The 15,080-nt window shown below is 32.7% G+C and overlaps 1 protein-coding gene across 1 annotated transcript; it reads right to left on the bottom strand.

Moving 5' to 3' along the window:
- Positions 1-970: 970 nt before the first annotated feature.
- Positions 971-14,629, bottom strand: LOC123699776. Its single transcript, XM_045646801.1, has 9 exons — positions 14,613-14,629; positions 14,296-14,565; positions 13,529-13,795; positions 11,944-12,141; positions 6,424-11,860; positions 5,937-6,060; positions 3,849-4,027; positions 2,418-2,534; positions 971-1,273 (listed from the first exon to the last, which is right to left on the bottom strand). Exons 2-9 carry the CDS (start codon positions 14,467-14,469, stop codon positions 1,128-1,130), a joined length of 6,642 nt encoding a protein of 2,213 aa, XP_045502757.1. The 5' UTR covers positions 14,470-14,565; positions 14,613-14,629; the 3' UTR covers positions 971-1,127.
- Between the last annotated feature and the right edge of the window lie 451 nt (positions 14,630-15,080).

The raw sequence follows: 15,080 nt of genomic DNA, 5'->3' as shown, positions 1-15,080 counted from the left end.
GATGCCTGCACATACAGACAGACAGACAGACAGACAGACAAAAATTTTTTTAAACACATATTTGGATTTGGTATCGATCCAGTAACACCCCCTGGTATTATTAGAATTGACCCTTCTACAGATTTATTATATGTATAGATTAAAAGTAATATATAATTATAAACAAAATATAATGCACATTAAAGCTGGTTAAAAAGTTATACGGTTATTTTTTTGGACGATGATATTATTACTAGGTACATATTAGCTTCTTTTCTTGGTCTCTATTAACACATTTTTTTATTATGCCAATAAATTATAATTTTTATCTCAAACAGGAGTATTTTGATCCAATATAAAACAGATAAAGACAATCACAAAGTATTGAGAAATATTATTCGATGTGATATTAACTTTTTGTCAAAATTCACCAAAGATCATGACTAGTAAGAATTTCACGTATTTTTAACGTATTATAAAATATATTGCAAATTCGAACATATGAGATTTCACATCATAAAATGTTATTTAAAGTAAAGTGTTGTCAGTGTTGTGTATATATTAGTGCGTGTTAGTTAATTATATTATTATTATCTAGATTAAGTGTAAATCATATTCTTATTTAACTATAATATCTGCAGCATCTTTATTTTTAACGTGGTCTATACGTCTATGTTTTAAATATAGGGGATAACTGGAACTTAACTGTGTATATTGCATGTGGTAATTTTAACGTTGCCATGGTTACCAATGGTAATAAATTGTATAAAATACTAATTTTATTCGTAACTAGTTTTATCATTTGAGAAATTGCGTTGTTTTAAAACAGTCACGAATTATAAGTTGGATATTATTAATTATATTTCGTAATAACTCAGCCCCCGGAATCACAAACACAATAGAAAATCTATTGTGTCGTGGCCCGATCGGGCCGCTCGGGGCTCACTGGTTAAAGTAATAGTAAACATCGATTGGAGTGACAATAATATAATAACGTTATCTGTATTGTATTTTAGTTTTTACAACTCTGACTTAAACCTAATGTCACAAATTTTTGCATTCATGAAAAAAGTAACACTGACTTTAGCACTTAATCCACCACTTAAGTTCCAGTTAGCCCTTTGCCCCATGGCCCATGGCCCAAGACCCTACACGACCGCGCTACTAGCCATCAAGTTGACCCCGCAGGTCCCGTCCCCGCGATACACCCGGTAGTATCCCTGTTCGCCCCACTCCTTGCCCCACGAGTTCTTTATGACCCAGTACGGTAGGTGTTTGTGGAAAAGCGGGTAGTCTGCAAAATAGAAAGGTATGATTTAGTTGAGTTTTGGCTGAAAATAAAATTGCCATTGTACAGGCTTAATTTTTTATATTGAGATATAAAGGACAATGAGTAATGGTGGGCCCACCTCTCAATAGAAGTGAGAAACTCATGAATGAATTGGTATTTTTATACCGAATAAAACTTAGTATTACATCAAAGGTTAAAAGTCAGTACTTTCGGAGTTATACTGTCATAAAAGTGATCCCAATCCCTGCAATTAATTATCGTAGTTTACTTCAATATATTACCGAATAGTGTTAGAACCGTATTACATGTAAATTATTAATTACCGTAATAATTATAACAAATATATAATTATATTATAATTTACCGTATTAATTGATAAACCAAGTTGGAAGAAACGCGATAACACAATATTATTGTACTGCTTGACCGGACGGCGAACTGTAGGTACTTGCGCTCATATAATATCTTTGATTTGGTACCTAGGAGTTGGGAGATATCAACCATTCCTGGCCCCCGCGGCTTTTTTAAACGATGTAATTGTTAACTTATCGATGTACAGGACGACGAATAAATCTTATTTAAAGTGAAATACGTGTATTATTATTTATTACCATTATACCTTAAAAAATCCATAAATAATAAGTTAGATTAAAATACTTTAAGACGCCGAAAGTACTAACATTTGACCATAGTTGTAATAATAAATAATGTTTCGCTTAAAAAGCCCTATGCAATGGTATATCACATGTTACTATTGCGGGGTGGGCCCAGACTCCATACATTTGTTTCCCATTGTCCTTTATTGCGCAAACAAATATAGAATACGAAACTGTCTATGCTCAACTTTAAATTGTGGAATATTTATAAACAAAGCGCAGCGCGGTTTTAAAATAAACGTACATTTTTCCAGACTAATCATTTTCAAACAAACATAAACTTTTTCTAAAGCCTTCTATCTACTTTTATCAACCATGGAAATAACATACAAACACAAATCTTCAAATGCTTTAAAACCTAAAACTTAAAAGCCCTACTTTTTAATTTTAAGAATTTGGAAAAAGTTCGTTTTTAGTTGAATTAAATTAATTATGTAAACGTTTAATCTATTCATATTATTTAAATAAAAACAGTAAAAGATATGGATTACCTTTAGCACCATATCCCACTATGAGTACTCCGTGGTCCAAGTTATTAGGGTTACAAAGCATCCGCCACGGGTGAGACACTCCGCCCACATAGAACTGCATTGCGTTCGCGTTGATACCTTTAATTTTTAGACATACATTAGTATTAAATTTAATCTGTGGTAAAAAAAAAACTGTGTAATAAACATTGACATTTATTTTTTCAAAATAATTCAAATCCTTTTAGAAGAGATAATAAGAGATGGAAAATTTTAGAGAAGAAGAGCACATACGAAAATCGGCAAAAAAGCGAGTATCATAAACCATCTACTCCGTCGCTAAGCATGATATTATAGTAGTTAAAGGACAATAATTTCAAAACGTTAATTTTTTATTATAACTCATTTATTTTCTCCAGCAAAATACTTAACAGAATATAATATAATATACGCAGTATATTCTAAAGTACAAATTTAAAAATAAAGACTAACTAAACCCTAATAATTCAAATGTATGGCCCTGATCTCATTGTTTTGCAAAACATATATACATGTAATTATTATTTAATTTAAACGTATGTACGTGTTATCAGTTATTAATAAGGTAAATGAATATCTCTATACAAAATATATGTAATGTAAATATAAATACAGAATGTATCATCTCGTATTTTACACCATTACGATGATTGAATCATAACTAAAACGAAAAAACTCTACAAATACATAATAGAACTAGAAAAAATGTAAAGTCAAATTATTTATTTTCTCTATTTCTCTTATTTTAACACGTAAACGCTTGAAGAGAAATAATGAACTGTTAGATATGCTATATATCTAACAGTTCATTATCCTGACGTGGTACAAAAACACATTTAAAAGATTCCAAGCATCGTTAAAATTATTTAAACGGTTAGTCGTATTTACACGAGGCGCTTATCGCTAAAGTGGCAATAATTGTTTACATTGAAACATTATTAGCGAATAATTCAATAATCGTAATTTAAAATTAGCTTCAAATCGCCAATGTGTAAAAATAATTGAAATGTAACGCTGTAAAGTTAAAAAAGTAAATTATGGGTAATGAAGTAATAAAAGAAAAATTTATGAATTATCTGTGACCGCTACGGTAATAGAAATTAGAAATTAGTAACGTTAATTATAGTATAATGGGTTTTTAAACGTCTGATAATACTAATGAACACATAACTTTTTATCATCATAACAGCTCATTAAAACTATTTAAAATGCTATAGATTAGAAAACTAATAAATCATAGGGATGAAAATCTACATAACTCAATTTTACACATATTGCTAGGTTCAACCTCTTGGGGCAAGCCAATTGCAGCGTTAGTGTAAATAATACTGTTCTAAATTGCCTGGAAACATCCTTATCATCTGAAAAAGTTACACAAAAGAACACATACTAAACTACATGACTAAAAAGTCTCACCAATAGAAATAGGTCCGTTCTGCACCAGCCACTTGGCCATCTCAGTCTCATTGGAAGAGATATTGAGCGCACTGCGAATGTGGACCTTGGATAGGGTCTTGTTGTAAGCGCACTTGTCATCCACTCCCTCGTAAGGGTAGTCGGTTTCCGTCTCTAGCCCACCTAGCTGCTCGATGGCTCTGAAAAAATTATAAACACATAAATATTTCTTCTTCTTCATATTTTTTCAAATGGCAACTCCCGATCCCAGTGAGGACGGATTCTGCCAATGTCAAGTTTTGGACGAATGGTCAGTAAAAGTTAATGCTCATGTTAAGCGTACTCTGTGCTGAGGAACTCATAAATATTTGGCACATCCTGTCATGGTGTGGAAGACATATTATAGACTGAGAACGAATCTGACTATAATCCCGATATACTACCATGCAGATGTCATAAAATCTACTAACGTATACTTTTGCGATAGTTAAAATCAGACGAAAGTATTGATAAAATTATGGAATACAAAATATTCATTAGTGGCGAGTCGTCGCTAATTTTTTTTCTCTATGAGACTGTTTGTATAGGTACTGTCCTGATTTAGTACTTATATATTGATGCTATAACTCATGTTTCTTTATATTGTGTGATTTCAAAATTGATAGAAACTTGTTAGTAACCCCATCCTTTATGGGTGTAGACTGTAGGTATAGTATGTGTGTGAGTCTGCCATTTAAAATTTAGTGAATCATGTTCATTTCAAAGATAAAATTACCTCATCTGTATGCAACATGAAAATGTGCGAATGGAAAAAAGACATCTAAAAATTGCATACAGGCATAACAAATTTCTGATAAAATGATATGTCTCCTAATAAAATATAGATAATCTATGACAAAGAATACGCAACGTAGAAGTTGTAGCCTCGACCTAAATAAATTGTAAACTAATAATTTCAAAGTCGTGTAAACAGGACAACTTTTAAGTTCAATATAGATAAGTGAATATCAGCTGATGACGTGTTAACTGCTAACCGCAAAACACTGGTTATAATCGTCAAATAAAATAATTATAGTTCGCTACATAATTTGGCCGAATAGTAAATAAACACTTTGATAACAAATTATATAAATACCTTATTATTTTGCTCTTTCTAATCCCACTAATATTATAAAAACGAAAGTTTGTGAGAATGGATGTATGTTACTCTTACACGAAAAAGTACTGGACGGATTTGGCTGAAACTTTCCAGTAATATAGGTTCAACAAATGAGCGGAGCAGGTATGAATATAAAAATACTTGATTTTGGCCAAACAATTTTAAACAAAATTAAACCGCCTTCAAGTAATAAAATTGAAATGGGTTCATAATTAATGTTTTATTTATTGTGAAAATAATGCAGTATGCAAACAATAACAATTTTCATAAAGTTTACATGAATTATTTCCGTACGTAACTTGGTCAAAACATGCCCTTTCTGGATATGAAAAGGCGAACAAATGTGTTTACTTGTTCGTTCTGAATCTGTTGCCATGACCTACATTTTACTGCTAACACGACTATACATAATTTCGCATACAAAACTTTATTATAAATTATTTAGGTTTTTATTTGGCTAAACATTATCGTGCGTGAAATGTTAGCAAAAAATATTAAAAACACATTGAGCCGATAACAAGAAAATAAATATTGGAGACTTTCATTTTGCAACTAAACTAATTTTCTAAGGTGAAATTGAACAAGTAAATTAAAGACATTACACAAATTGCTGCATAGAAAAATCAAAGCAGTCACTTTAAGACCATGAGATAGCTAAGAGTAAACAATATAACGAATGATTATGAATAATTAAGAGAATCATTGCTTTGGATAATTATTCTTCCACGAACTTGACTTTTTCTTAAGGCTCGTTGAGGATATAATTTCAAGGTCGCGTCAAAGCAATACTCACGTCATGGAGTAAGGTGACGATTGTTATCTTTGAATCTTGCCAAAGAAGTTTCACTTCTTACACGTGTGCTCGTGTGTGTTTTTAATCATTATCGCTAACGAAGTGTATATTTAAATGAACAAATTATTATCAATAATAGTTCAGTATAATGTCTTACCTATACGCATTATCAGGTAGGCCTCCATTACAGCCCTCGTCCAGTTTGTCACAGTCCACTAATTCTTGCTCCGACAGCGACACAAGCTCGCCCGTTTGAATCTTCCATTGACCCTCGATGTTACCTGATAAAAATATTTGAAAACAAAAAAAGCATTTATGAATGAATTTGGAATTAATTTAACTTCACTTCAGTTCAATCGTTAAGTCCCTTCAAAATCTGCCATCCTTCCATCCATTTCAAACTGCGTTGCTTGTCCATATCTAATTCTATTCATACTAATTCATCCTAGATTTGCTTTTTCATATCAAAAGTAACATCAAAGCAGTCACTAACATTATTGTTATACTTATTTCAGAGAAACATTCTCTTAGACTTATAAATTTCATATCATTCATATTAAAGTGTAAAAAAAACTACAGACGTGGCTTAAACGAAATTGAAACCAAAACAATTATACGTATGGTAATAAAATTATAATAATTACCTGTCACGCTAAAAGCCCAACAGCTTCCGCAAGATCCTTGATTTTTCACTTCCGTTACAGCGCCATGATCCCTCCAGTCGAATTTGTCAGGGAGTTTAACATCAGGAATATCTGCCTTTCTAAAAGGTATCTGGTTTGGATCTCTGAGACCAAGTTTTAAGCCCAAATATTTTTTGGCAAATTCTTCATATGATAGGTCTGCGAATTTAGTCACAGCATATCTAGCTGTCCCTTGTTCGCGGATATTTAATTCGTGAATTCTCCTCACATTATCTTTAAAAATTTCAAATCGCTTCAGCATTTCGTCGTGATCGTTGATGTAATCCGGTCTATACGTAGTTATGAAATCATAGAAAAGGCGTTCTGCTTGTATGTGTCGATACAACTCCGTTGTCGCTCCGTCCTGAAAATCACAGGACACACGGTAGTTGGGAGGATGTTCTGTCCAGGGTCTTATCCAAACATTAACTCTACAAAATTTATTTAGACCCATATTTGATACTACTTCGCAGGTATCATTCATACTCAATGCGGGGCAATTAGTATTTGCAACTTCAATTTTCATACGATAGTGTACACCGGCAATTGCTTGCTTTTCCATTGAAAATATTCTAACAACCTTTTGACGAAGAGGATTCGGGTACTTTGCTTCGATATGTTTCAAAGCCTGCTTCGCTAGTTGCATCGCATGTTCTGGATTTTCAAATTCAACGTGAGCTTCAATAGGAGTTTCATCATCTTGACAGTTGACATCGATCTGTTTACCGTTATCTAGCCATAATCGCTCCCATATAGAGGAAATACAATGCCTTCGAGGCAAATGCTCAAGAAAGGCGCAATTTGTAATATTATCAACCCATTCAAATTTTAAACAAGACGTATATCCAACATCAAAATCGATTGTTGTAACTCGACCACTTGTTATCTTCGAGGAATAACTATTTATTTGTAATACTCGCTGTTTATATTTATGTATCGAACTCATTTCAAGTTTTTCCAAAGATTCCTGGACTAAATTTTGTATGGTTATTTCATCTGATGTTGCATTTGTCGGGTTCATTGACACAGATCGTTTTTTCCTCATGACATTGGGAAACATGCAATGAACATTCAGTTTCTTAATTTTGTTACTATTTGGTACCAACCATATGTGAGATGTACACGTTTTATATGGCCTTGTGGTGTCAATGTCGCAATTAGGATATTGTTTCAAATCAACGTCTTTCGAACAATTAGTAAATCCTAACATAAAATTAACTTTTGTTGGCTCTCTAGAATCAAGACTAGGTATAACATTAGGTTCTCCTAGACTGACAATTTTAGTTTTAATTTTAGGTGAAGCTTCCAGCTCTTTGATTGAAGCGTCAATGAATGATCTGGCAGATATACCGGTAACAGTCTCAAATTCTTTTTCATCATTACATACGACATGTATTTGTTGAATAACAAGCTCATCGTCTGGAGAAGGCCAAATGCGAGCAAGACATAACTTATGGTACATTCCAGGTAATTCTTCGCATTGAGTCAATTCTGTTTCATCTTGATTACGCAAACAAAATGTATAAGCTGTTTCTATATACATTCTTACCATATTTACATCCATTATCGTTCCACTTTGAAATGAATGAATCGTGATCATTTTCTGTAGATTGTTTGTATCTGAATTTTCATTTATCTGTTGTATAGCTCGGTCTGCATAGTAATACTTAGTATCTTCATCGATATATTCCTCTTCTACTTGTCTTTTCTGTCGAATACTTTTAGAGAGCTTTTTCTCTGCCTCCAACAATATATTATTATTCTCATCGTTCGGATCTCCCATTTTAGACATGTTTTCTGTAATATGTCGCTTTTTTCTACCACTTTCTTCGCTATCATCATTTTTATCATTTTCATAACAATCAACAGCGATTTCTTTATTATTTAACCAAGGCCGTTCCCATATTTTAGTATGGCAATAAAGTTTCGCACCTTCTGGTTTTCGACACATATTTTTTTTGTTAGGGCATGTTTTTCTTAAAGCAATGTAATCTATTTTATAAATTATTCCTGACGCAACTTGTTTATTAACTTTTTTCACTGATATAACTTCGTGTTTTGATCTGCTTTTCTTTAACATTTGATATTTTCGTAAGGACTCTTTGGCTAAATTTACAAATCGAGGGTCATTTGGATTTTCTTCAGTCTTACCACCCCTTAAAGTTCTCCTGGTTCTAGATTTTTTCTTAAAAGTTTGGCATTTAACCTGAGTTATTTCTTTTATTCCCGTCCACGTTTGTTCCCATATTTCTGAATGACACGAGATGACATTCCCATGCCCAGTTGCAACGAAATCAATTCTTGTCAATGAACCAGCTACAACTTGAGTTGTGACTCTCTTTATTTGTATTTTTTCATATTGTTGAGACGCTCCTGATGATAAAAAATACTTATTTAATGATTCCTGAGCCAAATTTAAAAATTGTGGATCATTAGGGTCTTGTTCTGTTTCACCTCCAAAGATGTCTCTCTTCTGTCTCGAAAATTCACTATCAGTATGACATGTAACGTCAATCTCATTTTTCTTCAACCAAGGTCGATCCCATACTTTTGAATGGCATGTGATTACATTCCCTTGCCCAGTTGCTTCGAAATCAATTCTTGTCAATGAACCAGCTACGACTTGAGTTGTAACCTTCTTTATTTGTATTTTTTCATATTGTTGAGTCGCTCCGGATGTAACAAAGTACTTATTCAATGATTCCTGAGCCAAATTTAAAAATGTTGGATCATTAGGGTCTTGTTCTGTTTCTCCCCCAGGAATGCCTCTCTTCTCTCTCGACAATTCGCTATCAGTATTGCATGTAACGTTAATCTCCTTTTTCTTCAACCAAGGTCGATCCCATACTTTTGAATGGCATGTGATTACATTCCCTTGCCCAGTTGTTTCGAAATCAATTCTTGTCAATGAACCAGCTACAACTTGAGTTGTGACTCTCTTTATTTGTATTTTTTCATATTGTTGAGACGCTCCTGATGTAACAAAGTACTTATTCAATGATTCTTGAGCCAAATTTAAAAATATTGGATCATTAGGGTCTTGTTCTGTTTCTCCCCCAGGAATGCCTCTCTTCTCTCTCGACAATTCGTTATCAGTATTGCATGTAACGTTAATCTCCTTTTTCTTCAACCAAGGTCGATCCCATACTTTTGAATGGCATGTGATTACATTCCCTTGCCCAGTTGCTTCGAAATCAATTCTTGTCAATGAACCAGCTACAACTTGAGTTGTGACTCTCTTTATTTGTATTTTTTCATATTGTTGAGACGCTCCTGATGTAACAAAGTACTTATTCAATGATTCTTGAGCCAAATTTAAAAATATTGGATCATTAGGGTCTTGTTCTGTTTTTCCCCCAGGAATGCCTCTCTTTTCTCTCGACAATTCACTATCAGTATTACATGTAACGTTAATCTCTTTTTTCTTCAACCAAGGTTGTTCCCATACTTTGGAATGACATGTGATGACATTCCCTGGCCCAGTTGCTTCGAAATCAAGTCTTATCAATGTACCAGATACAACCTGTGTTGTGACTTTTTTTATTTTTATTTGCTCATACTGTTCAGACACTCCTGATGTTAAAAAATACTTATTTAAAGATTCTTTTGCTAAATTTAAATATTTGGGATCATTATGGTCATTTTTTCTTTGCGCTCCCTGTAGACCGTTTTTTTGGATACTTCGTTTTGGTCTCGAAATACTAAAAGGTATATCTTCACTGTTACAAGTCACATTAATCTGACGCCCATCTTCCAACCAAGGTCTATCCCAAATGATTGCTTGGCATTTTCGTGGAGTTTCATTGTTCAATGGGCATGAAGCCTCGTCAATATCATTTTCTATATCAGTTTTACAGGTTGTATAACCCACTACAAAATTAATTTCAGTTAAAAGGCCGGCTAAAACTTGAGTAGTAACTGAGTTTATTTGTAGTACTCTTTGTTTATTATTTTGATTTGAATCCAGTTCAATTTGTTTTAGGGCTTGTTGAACCATTTCAGCGATAATAGGGTCCTCATATATTTGGTTGATATTTTGTGTTTCTTTCGATTTAGAAAAAGTTTCTTCTGTATTCCTTGGACTACAGGTAGTAGTCATATCTTTTTCCTTCAGAGAATATCTTTCAAACACGATGATTTCGCAAATATTAGAACCCAAAGAATTTAAGATAGTACAGTTTTCCCTTTTCTTTAAAGAAAGAGTTTTATTACAATTCGTGAATACAATTTCTACTAATACTTTGGTGAATGCACCAGATCCTCTTCGTGTTGTGGCATCGAGAACCTGTTTAACACTTATGGCGTTTGAATTTAATGAATTACTTTCAATTTTCTTTATTGCCTGATTTATCATCTTCTTTAGCAATGGATCATCTAAAGGAACTGCCATCGATCTCCCTATCGAAGAGGGTTTCTTGACGTCATCGTAACAAAATGTAGTTAAAATATTTGGCGATCCCCCATCAACACTCTCAATGACGCCATTGCAAATTTTAGCTCTTTTTCTTTGATCGTCACAATATAATTTATCACACGGTATAATAACACGGGCTTGTATATAAAAGAAATGTTGGTAATTTTCATTTTCTTCCTCTGCACTTATTACGTCTTGCAAAACTCTGTTTTTTATTTCCAAATCTATTTCATTCAAATAATCAATCATATTTTGAGCCAAAGAATAAATTAAATTTGCGTTGTTTATATTTTTTTTGAGTTTGTGAAATTTTTCAACTACAGTCAATAACTTTAAATCATTGTCGAAACTTCTCTTTGCACGCTGCGAGTTGTCTGTTGTACTAAAATCAAAACCAGCGGAATTAAAAAAATTTATTAAATCATCAACAGCTTTTTTCTTTTCATCAGTTAGAAATTGTATCGGTTTCTGGTTTTCAGCATGGGTTTCTACAAATTGTACCTTACCATTGTCAGGTATTGCATCTAAGTCCTTAACATGATCAGATTTCACATCAACTGAATTAAATGAGTTTGGATGATGTTGTAGGGAAGTTTTAGAAGATTCAATTTCTTTATAAGGAATTATTTGTTCTTCTATATTTTTAACTACCTCATCAGGTATAATTTTAATTTTACTTGGCTGAGCATCCAATGCTGAATTAGTTTTGGCGTGAATATATTCATCACTATCTGCATTATTTACATTTGATACTGCATTATTATCTTTATCAGTTATTTCTTCACCATCGTCACCAAATTGCCACTGTTCTGTACAATTATTTGATGTGATAGCTCGGTATTTTGATCCATCAGGGTATTTTATCCAAGTTTTTTCAAGTATCGATATTTTGCACGGAACAATTTCATCACATAATTCTTCAGGTGATGTACAGTTATTAAAGTCTATGTTTAAAGTTAGTGTGTATTTAATGCCATTTATGACCTGAAAGAGAAAAACAAATTTAACACTTAGCAATAACCAATAAGCATTACTATAATTTGGGAATTATGACTAGTTATAAGCACCTGAACTTGTCTTTCAACATCAACAATATCTCTGAGAGTGTGTTTAAAAGCTGGTTCATGTTTATCGAGGTGTTTTACAGCCAGCAAGGCAAGCTCCCTCACTCCTGGCGCATCGGGATTAACGTGATCGGCACAACCAGCACACGACGCATTTAAGTAACGACGAGGTACTGCTATAAACTGTTCCCCTGACGTTACCTAGAAAAATATAATTTACGTTGACATAAATTTTAACCCATTGAGCCCCAAGCGGCCCGATCGGTCCACGACACAATAGATTTTCTATTGTGTCTGTGATTCCGGGGCCTGAGTTAATAATTGACAAAAATTAGATATCTTTTCTGACTAAAACGTATTAAAAAATCTAATGAGAAACATAAAAATTACGTTGTATACTTACAGTTAGTATATATATATTTATTTATTTATTTAAAAAAACCACTATATATTATATCATAATATATATATTATGTACTTATATCATAATATCATTTAGACCGACTTCTTGGTACTATTATGGTACTCGTATCGTATTGATACATTAATGTCAATAACTCACACATCCTTACATACACATAACACTAATCACTTAAATATAATGATCATTTTTATTAAATACTCATAATGGACAAATGAGATTTTGTTAATGTATCATATTAGACTAGCTGTGTCCCACCGTTTTTACCAACATTTCTCCGTTTTCTTTTTTTATCAATGTATACATCATTTAAGGGTATGTTCTCACAGACAGGGCAAAGAGGAGAGCAGATTCCAATGCAGTTTTTAGTATTTGTTGTAAGATACAATTGACTCCAAACATTATGGCGGCTACGAACATTGTGCGAGTTGTAGAACACAGTTAAATGTGTCCTTTAATTTATTATAATAATAAAAAAAATGAAAACAAAATAATAGTAAAATAAAAATACTGATGATAAATTCCAAATGAAGAATTTCACACATCAACATAAAAACAAGGTAAATATTTAACATGCCATACACAACATGTTTAACAGTTTCAAATGTCAGTAAACAAACAATAGCAACAATCAAAACAAATTGGGCCAAAAATGTAATCCAAAACATACTTATAAATCATCACTACATAGTATAAAACAAAGTCGCTTTCTCAGTCCCTACGTCCCTTTGTATGCTTAAATCATTCAAACTACGCAACGGATTTTGATGCGGCTTTTATAATAGATAGAGTAATTCAAGAGGAAGGTTTAAGTGTATAATTTATTAGGTTTTAGACAAAGCGGGCGAAGCCGCGGGCGGTGAGCTAGTATAATATAATATGATCTGTAACAGAGTAATAATGAAATAATACAAAAGAAATAATAATATTTCTGCCATACCCCATTAGAGGACAAGGGACTTCACTTTTTAGTATTCTAAGAAAGTTATTTCCCTCAATTTTTAGGCTTAGATCTTTAAAACTATGCAAACAATTTATTTTCCTGTTACAGTTACAACATTATCCACTTATATGCAACAACATTCTTACTTGACAGTTTATTAATCTGGTAAGGTCAGCTTCACCTAAATAAAATAAAATTAATAAAACAATTATTTCCATACAAACCCCTTCAGTCTGTTCTTCGTTATCAAGATGTATTGGTTCATGAGGAGGAGCAGTTGTATCAGCTTCTTCTACATTTGGTTCATTGTGAACATTGGGCACAGTCACATCTTCCACTTCTTGGCATTGTGGCTGGTTCTGAACAGATATCCCAGCTTCCAGAAGATCAATGACATCTGCAGAGCATTTTACTGTTTTTTTACCGTACAGTTGCTCCTCGTCACTACCTTGTAGCACAACCTCTATGTGGATCACATCACTATTTGGTTCCTGTTAAAGTAGCAATAATTTTAATTTGGTATAAACATCACAAGATTTTGATATATTTATAATTCAGAGTATAGCCAAAAGAAGAAACTTTTGGCTACACCTTCCACATCCATATTTTAATAAATTTGCAATAAATATAATGATGGCTGATTGCTGTGAAACTAAATATTTCTTTCAATGTACATAGCTTCCTTATATGGTATAAAAATTATTATAATAATTAACAAGTATGTGATGTACATCATAACATATCAAATCATACATAAAAAATATGTGTATTGTTAATTTAAATATTATTATATTATTACCAGTATCCGGATTATGTGGACAATGATTTAAACATATCATCAAAGGTCCAAGTAGATAACCTTTTCTATTTAGATATCTATACTCTTCTAAATTTAATTAAATAAGATGCAGAATTCATAATATTCCATAAAAGAGAAAGTTTATTCAGAACATTAGGTGCGTTTTGTTCTTTTGTTAGATTGTTTACTTACTTGTTGCGCATTTTGTAGGGTACCCTCGTTGTAAACATAAGGATGGTTGGGTAGGTTATTTAAGAAATCTATAAATCCATTCAACACCTTATCTCCCTTTTCTACAGTTAATTCCGAGAAACAAACTGTTGTGAGTAGATATTGAATAAATAAGAACGCAATTAACTTGACCATGACGTAAGCTGAACACTAGATCATCGCACCATGTTTATACGATTAATAACTTCGAAACAATGAGTCAATTTACGACAACCTTATTATTTATTCGAACTCACAGAGTACCTTTTTATATACAGGAACTGTTCGAACTGTTCGAACTCAAAAATTAAGAATGATTGTTGCAAAGTGGAATATAAACATAATCTGACAAGTGACAAATAATGACATTAGACATAAGACAGCTGCTGCAGCATGCAACAGTCATCCGTCAATTTATTGAATGCCCATATTACACCCAAAGAGGATATACCTAACCACTACGTTTAATTACACCTCCCTAAATTTAGCCACTAAAAATGAACAACTCATCATCTTCACTACACGATTTACTTTCTCAATTAAGGACATAGTACTCAAAAGCACCAACGCAAACTTAGCACCCAATCATTGGAATTTTGGGTCGAAAATGACCTTGATCGATAGGTCTCCGGTAGGTCCTTGAAGGTCCCACAATTTTTTCGTTAGGTCCCCTTTAGTTTTTTTTTAAATAATTGTTTAAATTTTGGGTATTAAAAAAATGCACTTTAGCACCCCATCAATGGAATTTTGGGTCGAAAATGACCTTG

This window comes from Colias croceus, chromosome 18, assembly GCF_905220415.1.
Source record: "Colias croceus chromosome 18, ilColCroc2.1".
Classification (NCBI taxonomy): Eukaryota; Metazoa; Arthropoda; class Insecta; order Lepidoptera; family Pieridae; genus Colias; species Colias croceus.
The sequence above is the reverse complement of the archived record's forward strand: the minus strand, read 5'-3'. Positions and strand labels throughout refer to the sequence as shown.

Coding starts and splice junctions, on each gene's coding strand:
- LOC123699776 (XM_045646801.1), bottom strand. CDS start 14,469: ATGGTCAAGTTAATTGCGTTCTTATTTATTCAATATCTACTCACAACA. Junction 13,796..14,295: donor CCCTACAAAATGCGCAACAA/GTAAGTAAACAA, acceptor CTACTTTAACAG/GAACCAAATAGTGATGTGAT. Junction 2,535..3,848: donor GAACGGACCTATTTCTATTG/GTGAGACTTTTT, acceptor TAAAAATTAAAG/GTATCAACGCGAACGCAATG.